The sequence below is a fragment of the Salmo salar genome, chromosome 15, assembly GCF_965601325.2.
Source record: "Salmo salar chromosome 15, fSalSal1, whole genome shotgun sequence".
NCBI lineage: Eukaryota > Metazoa > Chordata > Actinopteri > Salmoniformes > Salmonidae > Salmo > Salmo salar.
In genome coordinates, this window is record NC_138305.1 from 50815001 (window position 1) to 50832005 (window position 17005).

The 17005-nt window shown below is 42.4% G+C and overlaps 1 protein-coding gene across 3 annotated transcripts in view; it reads right to left on the reverse strand.

Moving 5' to 3' along the window:
- Positions 1 to 16512, reverse strand: part of chga (chromogranin A) — a 17088-nt gene extending 576 nt beyond the window's left edge. The window contains exons 1-8 of one of the 3 annotated variants that reach the window (XM_014145054.3): positions 16397 to 16512; positions 14735 to 14784; positions 13008 to 13101; positions 11402 to 11470; positions 10903 to 10995; positions 5583 to 5948; positions 1725 to 2197; positions 1 to 65 (exon numbers count right to left, since the gene is read on the reverse strand). The exon at positions 1 to 65 is cut by the window's left edge and continues 576 nt beyond it. In XM_014145054.3, coding sequence (XP_014000529.3) covers positions 1 to 65; positions 1725 to 2197; positions 5583 to 5948; positions 10903 to 10995; positions 11402 to 11470; positions 13008 to 13098 — 1157 coding nt within the window. In that variant the 5' untranslated portion in view covers positions 13099 to 13101; positions 14735 to 14784; positions 16397 to 16512. Of the gene's footprint in view, positions 66 to 1724; positions 2198 to 5582; positions 5949 to 10902; positions 10996 to 11401; positions 11471 to 13007; positions 13102 to 14734; positions 14785 to 15211; positions 15473 to 16396 lie in introns of those variants that run through there. The other 2 variants (XM_014145052.3, XM_014145053.3) reach the window with 2 other exon arrangements.
- Positions 16513 to 17005: the final 493 nt, after the last annotated feature.

The following is a 17005-nucleotide window of genomic DNA, read 5'->3' on the forward strand; positions in this document are numbered from 1 at the left end:
TGGAGTTTCTGAGCAACGCTCTCCAGCTCCGACTCGATGGCCGCCAGACTCTCAATCTCTGGGTCCTACAGATATGGATATAGGGAGACAGGGAAGAGAGATGGAGAGGAGAATGAGGGATGGATAGAGAGATGCAGTGAGGGAAGATGGCGGGTGAAAATAATCAGTCAAATACAAGGAGGGGGAATAATAGAACGGAAATAAAGAAACGGAGGGAGACAGAGAAATGGATAAATAGAGGAAAAGAAAGATTAACATGGGCAAACAGTGGAAGATAGAAACGAGACAGACAGAAAAGAGGGAGGTGAAAGAGCGAGATGAGAGAGAAGTAGAGGTCAGAAGAGAGGGAGAGGAAAGGACAAAGGGCGATGATAAGAAAGGGAAAGGAGGGAGTGAAGGGAGGAGGTCATTACTCAATATTACCCAATGTTACCCTCTTCTGAGTGCACTTAAACAACTCTACCCAGAGTGCCATGTGTCGTTCTCTTACAGGCTATATCTGTGTGGACAACGTGTGTGTGCGCATGAGTGTGTGTGCGCATGCCAACTAAGGCATTTCTGTTTGTCAGTATCTGTGCCAAAACTTACCTGCATAGGCGTGTGTGTGCATATGTGTGTTCCCATATGAGAGCCCACAGGCGGCGAAAAGCCCTGTGGATGAACCATCCATCCAGCGTGGTCCGATTGCTCTAGTTAGTAGTAGAGGCTCCTGAGGTTGAACCAGCATACTTTTCCTACTTTTAGACAAGTGAGGGACTATAATTGGTGTTGCACTGCTGTATGTCACAGTCATATTCACTAAGAAGTAAACAGACAAAATGGGGAGGGACTACCTTAACTTGTCCAATAAGAAACTATACATTTTTTATTTTGGTTGCAAAAGGTTTTGCTACGATGTGCACTAATATTAATACAACCAAGTTGAATCGGCCAGGAAGGTGTGAAAAAGCCTCAGGGGCCAACACATTACACAGCGTTCTACCGAGCGGCTCCTCTACAGGATGAGTTTAAGGAAGTGGACAACGACAGCCTAGCGTATCGTGACAAAAAGGACAGACAAATGTCAGCTGTGTTGTTAGCCTGTTCAAGTGATGCACTGTGATGTGTCATATGAAAGTGGACTACAGTAGACCGAAGAGAATACAGCATTAGATGTGAGGTGGGTAGTGAACATACCCACTGGGCACAGACGTCAATTCAACGTCTATTACACGTTGGTTCAAAGTCCTTTCATTGAAATGACGTGGAAACAACGTTGATTCAACCCGTGTGTGCACAGTGGGTAGGGTCTCAGAGCACAGAGTGTTGTGTTTTTTGTTTAGTTCAGCGTTTCTTCTCGATGCATTCTAAGTGTAGCCCAGCAGTTACCCATTAGGGGCCTTATGTATCATGCGTCTAAGAGTAGGAGTGATGTTATAGAATGTTGCCTTTTAGATCCCAATTATTAAGATTACATGGACAAGGGGGACCTGATCCTCGATCAGCACTCCTACTCTTGACACGCTTGATACAAACGGCTCCTGATTCAACTAATCCATCGCATGGTGATTAGTTGATTTGTTGACGAGTTGAATCAACAGTGCAGGCCAAGAACAAAAATGTGCACCTCTCGAGGTGGTTCCTGATAGGGGATTGAGCGAGAATGCTAATATAGCCAGGTACCATTGCATTTCATTGGATTTGGGGATAGTTCATCCAATTTTAATAATTGGGGGGGAATGTACCTCAGTCTTCCTGCTGGTGCTCCCTTCTTCCTCCTCTCCCACTCTCCTCTCCTGCAGTTCCCTGCGTGCCATCATCTGGAGCGCCTTCACTTCGGGGCTCTTCCGTGCCTCTCCCACCTTCCTCTTCTCCTCCACTTCCTCTTCCACCACCTCCTTGGAGTGATGGGGCACTTCACGTTGACCTCCGACCTCCAGTGACTTCACTTCCTGCAACTTTTCTTCCTCTCTCTTCTTTGTTTGCAAACTCCGGGATAGCTCACTCATTCTGCTCCAGTGATTCACACCGGCGACCTCGCGTTTCACCTCCCCCTCCTCCTCCTCCTCCTCCTCCTCCCACTCCTTCTTTGCCTTGGCACTGTCTTGCAGAGGCAACGCAGACCTCTTCTCCTCTACCTCCTCTTCATTTTCCTCTGCAGATTTCTTCTCCTCAGATTTCTCTTCTGGTGCATCCGTAACCTCACCAGACTCTGCCCCTGTGTAAATAAAAATAATAATAGAATATACACTATATATACAAAAGTATGTGGACAACCCTTCAAATTAGTGGATTTGGCTATTTCAGCCACATTCGTTGCTGACAGGTGTATAAAATCGAGCACACAGCCATGAAATCTCCATAGACAAACATTGGCAGTAAAATGGCTAAAGAACTAAAGAGCTCAATGACTATCAACGTGGCACCGTCATAGGATGCCACGTTTCCAACTGCCTCTGGAAGCAATGTCAGCACAAGAACTGTTCGTTGGGAGCTTCATGAAATGGGTTTCCATGACTGAGCAGCAGAACACAAGCCTAAGATCACCATGCGCAATGCCAAGTGTCGACTGGAGCTCGCCGCCATTGGACTCTGGAGCAGTGAAAACGAGTTCTCTGGAGTGATTAATCACGCTTCACCATCTGGCAGTCCGACTGACAAATCTGGGTTTGGCAGATGCCAGGAGAACGTTGCCTGCCCGAATACATAGTGCCAACTATAAAGTTTGGTGGAGGAGGAAGAAGGGTCTGGGGCTGTTCACGGTTGTGGCTAGGCCCCTTAGTTCCAAGGGAAATCTTAACACTACAGCATACAATGACATTCTAGACGATTCTGTGCTTCCAACTTTGTGGCAACAGTTTGGGGAAGGCCCTTTCCTGTTTCGCCATGACAATGCCCCCATGCACAAAGTGAGGTACATACAGAAATGGTATGTTGAGATAGGTGTGGATGAACTTAACTGGCCTGCACAGAGCCCTGACCTCAAACCCATCGAAAACCTTTAGGATGAATTGAAACGCTAATTGCGAGGCAGGCCTAATCACCCAACATTAGTCCCCGACCTCACTAATGGTCTTGTGGCTGACTGGAAGCAAGTCCCCGCAGTAATGTTCCAACATCTAGTGGAACGCCTTCCCAGAAGAGTAGAGGCTGTTATAGCAGCAAAGGGGGACCAACTCCATATTAATGCCCATGATTTTGGAATGAGATGTTCGATGAGCAGGTGTCCACATACTTTTGGTCATGTAGTGTATCTTTATTCATCCAATTGCATGGACATTTCATTGTTTCTTGATAAAATCTTACATTTACATTTACATTTAAGTCATTTAGCAGACGCTCTTATCCAGAGCGACTGCTGCCAGTTGGCTGAGCAGATGTCTGCCTTTTACATTCTAAATTATGGACACGTGGTCAAGGGCATCATTCCCCCAAAAACCTGAGGGGGCACAAAGTATTTTTCAAACACCTGAAACAGCTTTTTTCCTGTAATCTAGAGCCATAATCATTATGCTTAATTCTATGTCATAAATACATTTCATTGTATCCAAGCATACTTCTTGAGTTGTCTGTATCCTCCAGTCAGGTGGATCTTTTTTTTAAAGAAAATAAATATGATTTTCTGCATCTCTGCCTCAATCCGGGTAAAAGATTGAAAGGAATGTGAATCTTATTCAGTACATTAGTAATTGCTTGCTTTTCTAAAATCTACAAAGCTAGCTACTCTAACTTGATTGCCTGAAATGGCTTATTGGTAGCTAGTTATGAGTTTGGGAGATTAGGAACCTATCTGGGCTAGCTAAAGCAAACTTCATAAAGTGGCTAAGTGTCTAGTAGTATACAGAGAAACAACAAAAATGTAAAAAGTAAATCTATATTTAGTTTTTTAAACATGACACATCTGAAAGGGTCTGTGCTTTCTGGGATCCGTGGAACGTCCCTACCCCCTATTAAAATGGTTAAGGTTTCTAGTTATGGTTAAGGTTTATGGTTAAGGTAGGGATTAGGGTTAGGGGACACGTGCCCGTGTCCTGTATGGGCATGACACCTCTGCATTTGGTTACAGCCCTTAGGGAGCCTCCTTCCCTGCATACAACCTATGGAGGTACAGAGATCATATTGTACCGGCCCTTGGAGTGACCTTTGTCCAAATGTTCCCTTATGCTCAGTTGAATAGTCACTGGGACTTGCTGGTCATACTAGAACCTTATCCTGGCCTCAACCTTAGAAATAGCCAGTTGGCGAGTGGGCGGTTGAAGGACTGGGGATGTCTCTCTGTCCTAAAAATCTAGAAATAAAATATACAAAAATAACATATGGCCTAGTTCACATGCTTGCTCATCGCTTATGATTATATTTTCATTTCTTTCCTTTGCCTAAATCTAGCCTTTAGATTTGAATTCCAGGGGCGTGCAGTCAATCCGTAGCCATGGGATGTATTCCAAATGGCACCCATTCCCTATATAGTGCACTACTTTTGACCAGAGCCCTATAGATCCTGGTCAAAAGTAGTGCACTATATAGGGAATAGGGAACATGGTGTCCTTTGGGAGGCAACCCTGCAGTCCAAGTGCTCTGTCTTGTTGGTAATGTTCCAGTATCCATTATCTAATCAAACCGGGCCGCTGTGCGGGGAGCACTCAAACTCATCAGATAGATGGAGCCGCTCCTATCCATCATCTGCTCCCACAGTGCATGGTCACAGTCTCACCATCAGTCTCCACCTCTTTTTCTCTTCCCTCTCTCCCTGCATTCTTTCTCTCACTGCAGTGCGTCTCTCGTTCTATTCTCTTATATTTGATTCATTTTCTCTTTCTCGTACACACACACACACACACACACACACACACACACACACACACACACACACACACACACACACACACACAAACAAACAATGCCTCCCTCCTGATCCTGCTTTCTCTGCCTGACTGACCTCAGTACCCCAGAGAACAGTGTTTATCTAATGGATTGATTTGGCACTTAGCTAGAGCGGTCCACTATTTAATCTTTATGACACCTCATCATCATAGTTAATCCTCCTTCGGGTGTAGTGTACTAGTGAAGTGTAGTCGAGAGGGAAGCTAACTGCAGCCACGTTCATGCTCACTTCAAAGCTTGCAAGTGCACTTACAAGATGATGGTACCTGCTCGCAGCCTGCATAGCTACCAGATACCAATTAAGGTAGCTAGTGAGAAGCGGGTAGACTAGCGATGTCTGGGTTTTTAGAAGAGTCTTTGCCTCCCTTTTTTTTCTTGGGTTCAACTGTGAACAATAGCCATGTAAGACATTCAATATATATATGTCTAATTGGCCAATCATATGGTTCATTACAGCGCAAGTATTCAATTCGCTCCGGGGTGAATTTTCCCCTAGGTACAGATCAACTCCCCACCACCCCAACCGCCAATCTTAACCTTTACCATTAGTGGGTTAAAATGCAAAACTGACCCAAGATCAGCTTTTAGGGTCAACTTTACCCTACTCCACTCAATTCTACAGATGTGGTGTAGTCAAGAGATGTCCATGTACTCGATATGCGAAGGCCTGAAGACCTGCGTCTATAATGTCACCGTCAATGCGCTTGTACAGCAGTTCTTACCTTTCTTATCCAGAGTCACGTTTCCTCCCTCCTCGCCGTCTTCTCTTGAGCTCGCACGCTTCTCCTCATCCCCCTCTTCTTCTTCTTCTTCTTTCTTTTCAATCACATCCACATCCTTTTCCTCCTCTTTCCCCTCCTTGTTCATGGCATCTGAGATACGGTTGTCAGGGGTCTCGTCCTTTTCTCGCTTCTTCTCTTCGCCTTTTCTGATGATCTCGTTCCTCTCACGGGATGACTCTCCGTCCCTCTCTGCACTGTTCTCCGCCTCTCCTTCACCCTCCCCTTCTCCCTCTCCTCCGGTCCCCCTCTTCTGGGACAGGATAGACCTCTCGCCGGGTCCCCCCAGAGTGGCCAACATCGATCGATCTACGAAGGAGATGAAACATAGAGAGATACCATTTCTCTAAATGATTTTGTCAAGGCAGCAAAAAGACATTCAATGAAGTTGTAAATCAAATCGACGTTTATTGGTTGAAAACACAGTTTAGCAGATGTTATAACGGGTGCAGTGAAATGCTTTAGTTGCCAGCTCCTTAAAATTGAAGTAGAATGTCAAACATTAGTAATAGTAAAAATAACTAAAGAAAAAACAAATATCAGAAAGAATCCAAACTACAATCCAAATAACAGACAGTATAATATTTTGTTTTGCCACTGTGCTTCTACATCTACATTGCTTGCTCTTTGTGGTTTTAGGCTGGGTTTCTGTATAAGCACTTTGTAACATCTGTTGATGTTGAATGATTGATAGCTACTTCTGAAGCACATGTTGTGTTCTAGAAACTAATATTTAACCCTGTAAAGACATTTGTTTATTATAAAAAGCTAAAATGTTGATACAAAAACCTTTGTCCTTTGTGGCCTTTATGTTATAGTATACTATGTGCTACAACACGTCTCGTATTGAATCCCGGCCCTAGTGTTAAGAGTGTGAATAGCCACTGTCAAGGACAAGGAATTAAAAGCAGAGCACACGGACCTCCCTGCCTGCCTTTCAATTATGAAACTGGGAGCAATGAGCCATTGCACTGCCCAAACATCCATCCAACAGATGGACTACATTTAGAAGGACAATAGATTGACTACACTTCCCAGCAGGCAGTGCAGTTAGCAAGGCGCCACAAGGGTGTGAGGTGAACCGTTCTGAATGTTGCATATAGACGTTTTATGAATAGAGCGGACACAATTCCCTATCCTACCTAACCGACAATCACATCTGTTCTATACACTATATTTCGATCTGAATAGTCATGATTAATCTGAAATGTGAAAAGGAGAGGAAGGTGGCCACATCCTCTGATGTCACAGAATGTGCAGATATTTTCTCTTTCATAGTTTAGATATGACATATTTAGAAATATGCCATAGCAACAACAGAAAGACGCAAAGGATGACGGTCACGTGTGGCAAATGGCTTCAGACACAGCCCTATGTCCCAAATGGAACCCTATTTCATATGTACTGCAAAATAGGGTGCTTTTCATATCTAATACGAAGTATGTATTTTTGACTATGGGATAGGGTGGCATTTGGTACTCACTTTTGCCTTTACATCCCCTGACGTACGATCAGACAGCATGCACAAGTGGCCGGCTTTAAAGCAGCGGCCAATCAAAATGTAAATGTGCTCTTTGACTGATGGCCAAGAGGCGAATCCCCTGTGTACTTACTTATCCTGACATCAGCAGAACTAAAACTGACGGTGAATATACTATGGGAGCTGCCGAAATTAAATTGGAAATGCAAATTGAATAATGAGTAAACCTTGTCACTTACCTTAATGCAACCTATGGCAACAAGCCATAAATAAGTCCTCGGGCTGTCATGACATGGTGCATCAAGGCCCGTTTTCATAAAGTGTCTCAGAGTTGGAGTGCTGGTCTAGGATCAGTTTTCCCTTTTAGATCATAATGATTAAGATTGTATGGACATGGGGGACCTGATCCTAGTTCAGAGCTTTGTAAATACGGGTTCAGATCATTTCAAGTCACCTAAGCTTACTTACCATGTGGCGCATAAGGCCCACAGAATTAAACAGAACACAGTATATTGTATCTCTATGATAAGACCTCCACAAGGATGTGCTAGAATACCATATTAGGCAGGATCAAAGAACTTTCTTTTCCCACATGAGAAAAAAAAAATCTGCATGATGATTAATCATATCCTCACTTTTGTGTTGTTAGGTAATCTCTGTAGACAGACGTAGTAGTTCTGGGTTGCTGAGCTTAGTTGTTAGGCAGTGTTCATGCTTAAATGTGCCTGTAGATTAACAAACCTCTCGTGTGTGTGGGCAGTGGGCCATGTTGGATGTACCATCTGGAAAATTTGATGGATGAAATCTTATCACAAACATGTTACCTAGTACCTGCTAAAGTTAAACAATTTTACTAAAGTTAGCCAACGTCTGTGAACTTTGTCTTGCTGAACAATCCTTTTTAATTCTATGGGGTTTAGAGAAGAGAGAGAGATAGCGAGAGAGAGACAGAGACTCCCTGTCCCAATTCTGTCTATCAGAACCTTTAGAGCCTGTGTGTGTACCAGCAGCTCCCTTCTCCCAGATGCCATCTACTCCACACAGCACTGGGGTCAGACCTGCTTAGCTGACACAATGTCCCAGAACATTGCACAGCAAAAATAAGGGATGTATCAATTTCATAGTGTGCCTTTTGGCTTGTCCAGAATTGAACTGCATCTTTGTCTATAAACAGGGTCTGTATCTCTCTCTCTCCCCCTCTCTACCGCACCTGCTGTCTCGACCTCTGAATGCTCAGCTATGAAAAGCCAACTGACATTTACTCCTGAGGTGCTGAACATGTTGCACCCTCTACAACCACTGTAATTATTATTTGACCCTGCTGGTCATCTATGAACGTTTGAACATCTTGAAGAACAATCTGACCTTAATGGTCATGTACTCTTATAATCTCCACCCGGCACAGCCAGAAGAGGACTGGCCACCTCTCAGAGCCTTGTTTCTCTCTAGGTTTCTTCCTAGGTTTCTGCCTTTTCTAGGGAGTTCTACATCTGTATTGCTTGCTCTTTGGGGTTTTAGGCTGGGTTTCCGTATAAGCACTTTGTGACATCTGCTGATGTAAAAAGGGCTTTATAAATATATTTGATTGAATAACTACTTTTGAAGCAAATGCCACTAGCATCCGTCCTATTGGCCAACGTGCCATCATTGGAAAATAAACTGGATGATCTACGATCAAGACTACCTACCAACAGGACATGAAAAACGGTAATATCTTATGTTTCATCGAATCGTGGCTGAACAACAACACGGATAATATAGAGCTGGCTGGGTTTTCCGTGCATCGGCAGGACAGAGCAGCTACGTCTGGTAAGACAAGGGGCGGGGGTGTTTGTCTATTTGTCAATAACAGCTGGTGCGCAATGTCTAATATTAAAGAAGTCTCAAGGTATTGCTCGCCTGAGGTAGAGTACCTTATGATAAGCTGTAGACCAAACTATCTACCAAGAGAGTTGTCATCTATATTATTCGTAGACGTCTATTTACCACCACAAACCAATGCTGGCACTAAGACCGCACTCAACGAGCTGTATAAGGTCATAAGAAAACAAGAAAATGCTCATCCAGAAGTGGCGCTCCTTGTGGCCGGGGACTTTAATGCAGGCAAACTTAAATCCTGTTTTACCTCATTTCTACCAGCATGTCACATGTGCAACCAGAAGAAAAACAACTCTAGACCACCTTTACTCCACACACAGAGATGTATACAAAGCTCTCCCTCACCCTCATTTGGCAAATCTGACCATAATTATATCCTCCTGATTCCTGCTTACAAGCTAAAACTAAAGCAGGAAGTACCATTGACTTGCTCAATACGGAAGTGGTCAGATGACGCGGATGCTAAGCTACAGGACTGTTTTGCTAGCACAGACTGGAATATGTTCCGGGATTCCTCCATTGGCATTGAGGAGTATACCACCTCAGTCACCGGCTTCATCAATAAGTGCATTGACGACATTGTTCCCACCAAGACCGTACATACATATTCCAACCATCTGGAAAGTTTGATGGATGAAATCTTATCACAAACATGTTACCTAGTAACTGCTAAAGTTAAACAATTTGACTAAAGTTAGCCAACGTTTGTGAACTTTGTCTTGCTGAACAATCCCTTTTAAGTCTATGGGGTTTACACCTGTGGAACTGGCACCCAGAGAACGAGAGAGACACAGAGGGTAACTGACAGCCATTGGAAAAGACATGGGCAGAGAGAGATAGCGAGAGAGAGAAAGAGATGCTCCCTGTCTCAATTCTGTCTATCAGAACCTTTAGAGCCTGTGTGTGTACCAGCAGCTCCCTTCTCCCAGATGCCATCTACTCCACACAGCACTGTGGTCAGACCTGCTTAGCTGACACAATGTCCCAGAACATTACACAGCAAAAACGAAGGGATTTATCGATTTCATAGTGTGCCTTTTGGCTTGTCCAGAATTGAACTGCATCTGTCTATAAACGGGGTCTGTATCTCACACACACACACACACACACACACACACACACACACACACACACACACACCACACACACACACACACACACACACACACACACACGGCTGGCCCTAAGCATAAGGGACATACTGCTAAGAGGCGGCCATGGGGCCCCTGATCCCCAATTTTTGTTTTAGGAACTCAGTCCGGGTCTCAACTTACTGTTGAGAGTTAGAATAGTAGAATACACACGGTGTAATTTGTGCATCAGCAGTTTTTCTCTTATGTCAGTCACTGACAGTCACTCAATTATCCCTTGTCAGCTAACATTTTTTTGATTGGTAAATTAGCCATCTAAACTTATAGTATTCATGGTGGAATTACCGACTGGGCATGCAGGGCATGTGCCCAGGGGACCTGATTTTGTTAGTCACTCATATCATATTAAGTCATGAAATTTGCTTAAAAACTGCTAAAAATCTCTCCGCCCTATGGCAAAATGTGTAGAATTGCAGGATATGATATGTAAAACTGCTGATTTTTCTCTCTGCCCCATGACAAAATCTGTAGAATTGCAGGAAATGAACCTTAAACCTTACATTTTTTTCACTTCTCAGTCAAGAGGGGGGCCACTATTTTCTGTGAGGTGGGGGGGGTGGGGGGGGGGGGGGCAGCTAAATTCCACTTTATAGATCCCCCAAAAGGTTAGGGCCAGCCCTGCACATAGAGACTGTCACAATATCACAACTTGACTGTAAAATGGCAAACTTGACAGGGATTTGGATTTTCAGTCATCATGAGGCAATGCTGTCATATGGCAATTTTACTGAGAATGTGTGCTATTGGGACTCACCTGCAGCCTCATCTATACCCTGAGGACCCTGTGGTTTCTTAGTCACATGATCTGCCGTGATGTCAACATGCTGCTGAGCTCTCTCATTGGCTCCTGTCATTTGGAGGGGAGATGAGTGTTGTGACTGCAAATATTTAGACTAATTTATTTTGACATATACTTACAATACATCTCCTAAAATACACTTATGATTGCTTATTGTAAAGTGTCTTTGGGTTTTAGAAATAGCTATATTATTATTGTGGCTGTTTACATGATTGACAAACTAAATTAAAAACAATCAAGAGAATTATATTTCAAACACTAAACTATTTACTTCATGCTGAAAACCATTTATGTGAAAGGGAACAAGAAACCCAATCAAATCTAAGATGAACAGAACAAAGTCAAATTCTGATTACATCACAACAGTTGTGTGACATCACTCAAAGATGATGTAACTTCCTGATAGGGTTGCCTTGTATCCCCCGCCACAGTGAAAAGTCAGTCAATACCTCACCTTCAACGGCAATGTCCTGCAGCTCCTTGAGGAAGTTGCGGTGGCGGAGGATTGACACAAGCCTTTCATCTGCAAAGGAAACCATATTTCTTAACCTTTATTTATCAAAAAAATTCCATTGAGGTCAGAAAACCTATTTTACTAGGGAGACCTGGCCATTCAGCAACGCATAAATACTTTAATTGTCCAAGCAAGCCAGCAATGTCCCTGGGCAAATGTACAGGTATATTTCTCCACTTTGGTTGTTCGTGACAACTCAGCACATTTGCTCCCATCTCTAAAAAATTAATTGAAATGTACTGCCTCCAAAGCAGAAATCCAAATTAATCATTTTGGCCCAAAGAGTGGTTTCCAGTGAATTACAGCATCAGAGCTTTTCCCTTTCTGCTGACCCAGAAAGAATGTACAGAATGAGGCAGGCATTCAAGAGAACTACTGCTTACTCTGTCTTTCTTCAGGGTCATTCTTTCTTTCGTTTGTTCTTTCTTTCTCTCCCTGCCTCTCTCTCTGTCTTCCCCTTCCTCCCTCTCTAAAATCCATCTCTTTATGGTAAACACATTTCTCTTGCTGTTTCTCTTCTCTGTCTGATCTTACTACTAGGTAATCCTTTCTCCCTTGTATTTCCCTCCCTGCCCGTCTATACTGTATGTCTCCCTCTTTGTTCTCTCTTTTTAGTGCCCCTTATTTTTCTTTTCCCTCTCCTGTACATATTACCTCAATTACCTCGACACCGGTGCCCCGCACATTGACTCTGTACCGGTACCCACTGTATATAGCCTCGCTATTGTTATTTTACTGCTGCTCTTTATTTATTTGTTACTTTTATTTCATATTTTTTGGGAGTATTGTTCTTCAAACTGCATTGTTGGTTAAGGGCTTGTTAGTAAGCATTTCACTGTAAGGTCTACACCTGTTGTATTCGGAGCATGTGAAAAATACAATTTGATTTAATTTGATTTGCCTCTAACCAAATCACCTCCAATCTCCCCCCCTCTCTTTGTCTCTCCCCTTTCTCTCTCTCGCTCACATCTGCTCAGTCTATTTTTCCTACTGAGGGGTTTCATTTCCCAACCGCAGCCCCATCCTGGTAACAATAGCCAGTAATGAGTAATGCCCTGAAAGATTTTTCTCAACAAGGACAGCGTCAAGGTAACACAATGGCTGTAATTGAATAGCCCCGGCCCCGACTGCTCTGCCGAGTGCACATATGGAGAGCTCAGACCTGTGTAGCAAATGGCACTCTATTCCTTATATCGTGCCTTACTTTTGACCAGAGCCCTATGGGCCCTGGTCAAATGTAGTGCACTACTCAATATGTAGGGATAAGGTTCCATTTCAGACTTTCCTGAGTTGTGTGCATCCATGGTGAAAATGAAAGCAAATATTAACTTGCATTAGGTCACAATTGGTGACAGTGAGTGACAGTGACTCCTTTGAGATACCAGAAAAGATATGTCTCTAGACACTGATCTAAGGTGATTTTTGCATTTTTCTCTGTTAATGAAGTTGTGGTGATTAAGTTAGGGAGTGTGAGCTGATCCTAGATCTGTACCTAAAAGCGTATATCTGGAGCCGAGGTCCCTGGGAGGGATTGGGAGTGGTTTACCTGTCCTTAGTATGTTCAGGCACTCCTGACTGACAGCCAAACGGTGTGGCCTCGAGAGCACATCAGCGAGAACCTCCACGATGCATTTCATCACCTGAGGGGGGCAGAGCGGACACACGGTCAACGGATAAACATGGCATCAGTGTTTTCCCCTTCCCCGTTTTCCCCCTCCCGTCATGGTGTTAGCCTCCAGACGTCAAATGTGCTCATTAAAGTATTGCCAGGGAGAGAAGGATGCAGTCTGATAGACCAAAGACTGTCTCAGGTCTATAGCTGGACTTTGTAGTGTGCTGTAGCTTTATTCCAGTTGCAAAGTAGACAAAATAAAGAGACATGTATATGCATTATTCTGTTTTGATTGCTCACTGTCGTGGCAATAGCAGTGTCGCTGTGTTATTGTACATTTACAATACGTAAATAAGATATGTAAGTACAATATGTAAATAGATGATCGTACACGAAGATAGCACCCTGACATATTATCATTGTGTTGCATGAGAGACTGTAGCTTCACAGATTTTTGTGTTTGGTGATGCGTGAAAAATGATATCTGTACAAATCCCATTCAAGGTATGGAACTGATATTCACATTTTTCGCACATCGTGTTCAAATAAGTGGCTTTGTTGAGCTTCACAATATGTATATTTTTATACTTTGTATTATTTGGTCATGATGCGCGAAGAGTGCTAATATCGGTACCAGGACTTGGATGGAATTTGTGCCACAAATGCTAAAACGTTCGCATTTGGAAACAGTGGCAGTGAAACTATACAAAAACTTGGATTGTTGTCAAACCTTGTCCATAGACTGCTTACAGGGTAAGGAAACCAATATGTTATTTAGGTGAACTATCCCTTTAACAGGTAATCTATGGTAACATATATATATATATATATTATATATATATATATATATATAGTATTTTAGATTTTTTTTTATATCTGTGACCATATTGACCATGAGTTTTTAGTGGATAGACTATATGGTTAAAATGAAAATAGCCTAATTAATAAAGAAAACATCTAATGAACAGTGACATTATTTTCGATTAACTTTTTTCACAACTGCCACCAGTTTGGCACCAAAACATTTACAACAAAGACATATTGACACAGTAAAATAAAAGAGTGTAAATTTTTTTTACAAATAAAGGAAATTTCATGCATATTAAACCCAAATGGTATTCGCTAAGTTGATGGTTTATATTTAGGATATCTAATTTTAGGATATCTATTTTTAATTTTAAAATCATCTTATTTTATTATTTTATCTATTTTACATGTGATAAAGAACAAAAATATTGAAAGTTACCAAAATTCTGGTAGTTTACTGGTAAACTTTGAAAGTTATGAGAAATATACCCTCCCTTTGCAACTCTAGTCCTGAAACATACCAAACAAAGTGTTTTTGATACAAACAGGTGTGGACTGAGACCAGAAATCAGCTCTGCCATTTCTAACCCACCGGACCATTTTTTTCTTCAAGGCCCACACACCGGACCATTTTATTCCTTGAGGCCCCATTATTAGGTAGATAATGATCATTTTGAGCAGAAAAAAAACAGGTTAGACAGGCCCACTGGGCAAAAAAAATGACCAGCCCATCTGGCATTTGCCCCCAAAAATGCCAGATGAGTGCCAGTCTGGCCCTGATTACAAACCCCATACACAAAATGTAATATAAAGCTGACAATATCGTTAAGCTATTCCTTGAAAACGATTCTTACCTCGACATCCTCTTTCTCAAGGTATGTTGGCGTCACGGGCAATGAGAGAACTACGTGGGGAAAGAAAAATATGATTAGCGAAAACGTCATGTCTCGCAGCCACCCATAGTTATTAGGTTAAGGTCTACCAATCAATAGGTACATTGTCGTCTTTAGTTTAGGATACGTTATTCCTTAACATTTTCAGCTAAATATATGGTCAATTATATAGCCTACAGTTGGGACGAGGGCAAACATATTTCTCATGAAAAATATCGACTTCTGCACTTCTGTCGCCAAGCGGATAGGCCTATTTGTTCAGATCGCCGATAGCGCCCATCCGAAAAGGATTCGGGAGCGCTTGCCGCTGTCCTTGGTGCTAGACCAAATGACAACTTCAGACATTCCCGCAGCTACACAACCCGCTAACTTTAGTGGAATCACAGCTATAACTTGAAGAAATATGAGTCAATCCCAACATAATACAATTTCTCTTACCGCGATTAACCAATATTGTCAAAATGAGGTATCCTCTCGCGATCATCGTTGCAATAAAACGGGCAGGAATAGCAAACGTCAAAAGCTTATTCAGAATGGTAGCTCCCCTTCGATTGTGTGTGGAAAGAGTCGATAAATTATGGGTTCATTCTATGTGCAACTTGACCGCCCTGGTTATTTCTGGCGAGCTGCGTTTTTCAGTATCAGGGGTCTACCTCGCTCAAGCCTTAATGTACCACGAACAACTTGCTGCAACTGCACCTGCATTTTTATATGGAGCTTGCTGAGGAGGAAATGACATCACCGCTAGGAAAATAACTGTTTAGCCTACACCTTTCAACCAACACACCTTTGTTGATATTTAAGGCGAACAGAGGTGGGGAGCAGTTCAAGACTGGGTGCTATAGGGGGGTCCCGGGATATTTGTTTTGTGAAAGCAGCTGTTAATTGGGCAATTCTGAGGACTCCTAGGCATTTGGCCAGGGTGGAATTAAAATACAATCACAAGTCAGGTGTATGCAGAATGCTTTGAACGTTGAATGAATGGAAGCTTGTGCAATAGGGAGTGACAATTGAATGCAAGCTTCACACCAAAAAATGTAATTGCTAAAAAATGTATAGCCTGTCTATCTACAGTATGAGTAACATGGTTGACATGTTATGCTCAACCTGGTCGGTTTCCCACTACAATGCACCAGAAAATGGCCTAAAAGAGTAGAACCAGTCACCTGCTTGTATACTATGATTTGACTATTAGATGTTTAATGTTTTCTTTTGAAAAAAAATATTTGAAAAGGAATAGCTTCACCATATATAGTTCAGTTCAAGTAACAGGGTTAACCTTTACATGGATAGTTCGGGATTTTGGAAACGAAAGCCCTTTATCTACATTCACAGAGTCAGATGAACACATGGATAACATGTGGATGTCTCTGCACACAGGATGAAGAAAGTTATGGTTTCGCAAGCCAACGGTAACTAGCGTTATCGCAGTGGCTGGAAGTCTTTGGTATCTGCTAGCATGCTAGCTGACTCTGGAGAAGTAAATAAAGGGCTTCATTGTCAAAATCCGGAAGTATCCCTTTAAAATGAGGGACAAACATAAATGAATCACTAATCACATGAAATAAACAATAAAACCTCAAAAAGGACTTTGTCCAAGCAACAAAATAATTTGAGATTTACCATGATGGTGAACTTGAAGAAATGTTTGGATAGAGTGGGTTGAAATCTTCCTCGAAGTGACACAGAGTTGACTGACGGAGGATGTCAAAAAGCTGCATTTTTAGCAAGCATGTTGGAGGTGGAACGAGTTAGAGCTGTGGAATTTACAAGCGGCTCCTTGCATTATACCTAAGGCAGATATTGCCATTGGCTGCACGGAGTCGCATTAAGAGACATTTCTTCATGTTTGGACACTTGAATTTGAGATGTAATCTTCACATCGATTATGCTGATCGAAGTCCTTATTATTTCGTTTAATGATTTTAAATGTGAACGTAATTATTTCTATATAGCCTACACATTCTCTTTCTGAACTTCTAACGTGAGTGGGACAGTGTGGCTTATTCATGACAATAATCATGCACAACCGATTTGACAGCTCTAACGCAGTTACACCTCCAGACACCGCCAAAACATCAGCTATGGGTGTGTCGGCTGTGCCAGGTTAAAGCTTGATCTGATTGAATGTAGGCCTAATACTTCTTAATGAGAAAGTAATCAAAAAGTAAAAAAATAAAAATGTAAAAAAAACAGCATTCAAATGGTCAAACATCCAGAAAGATCAGCACC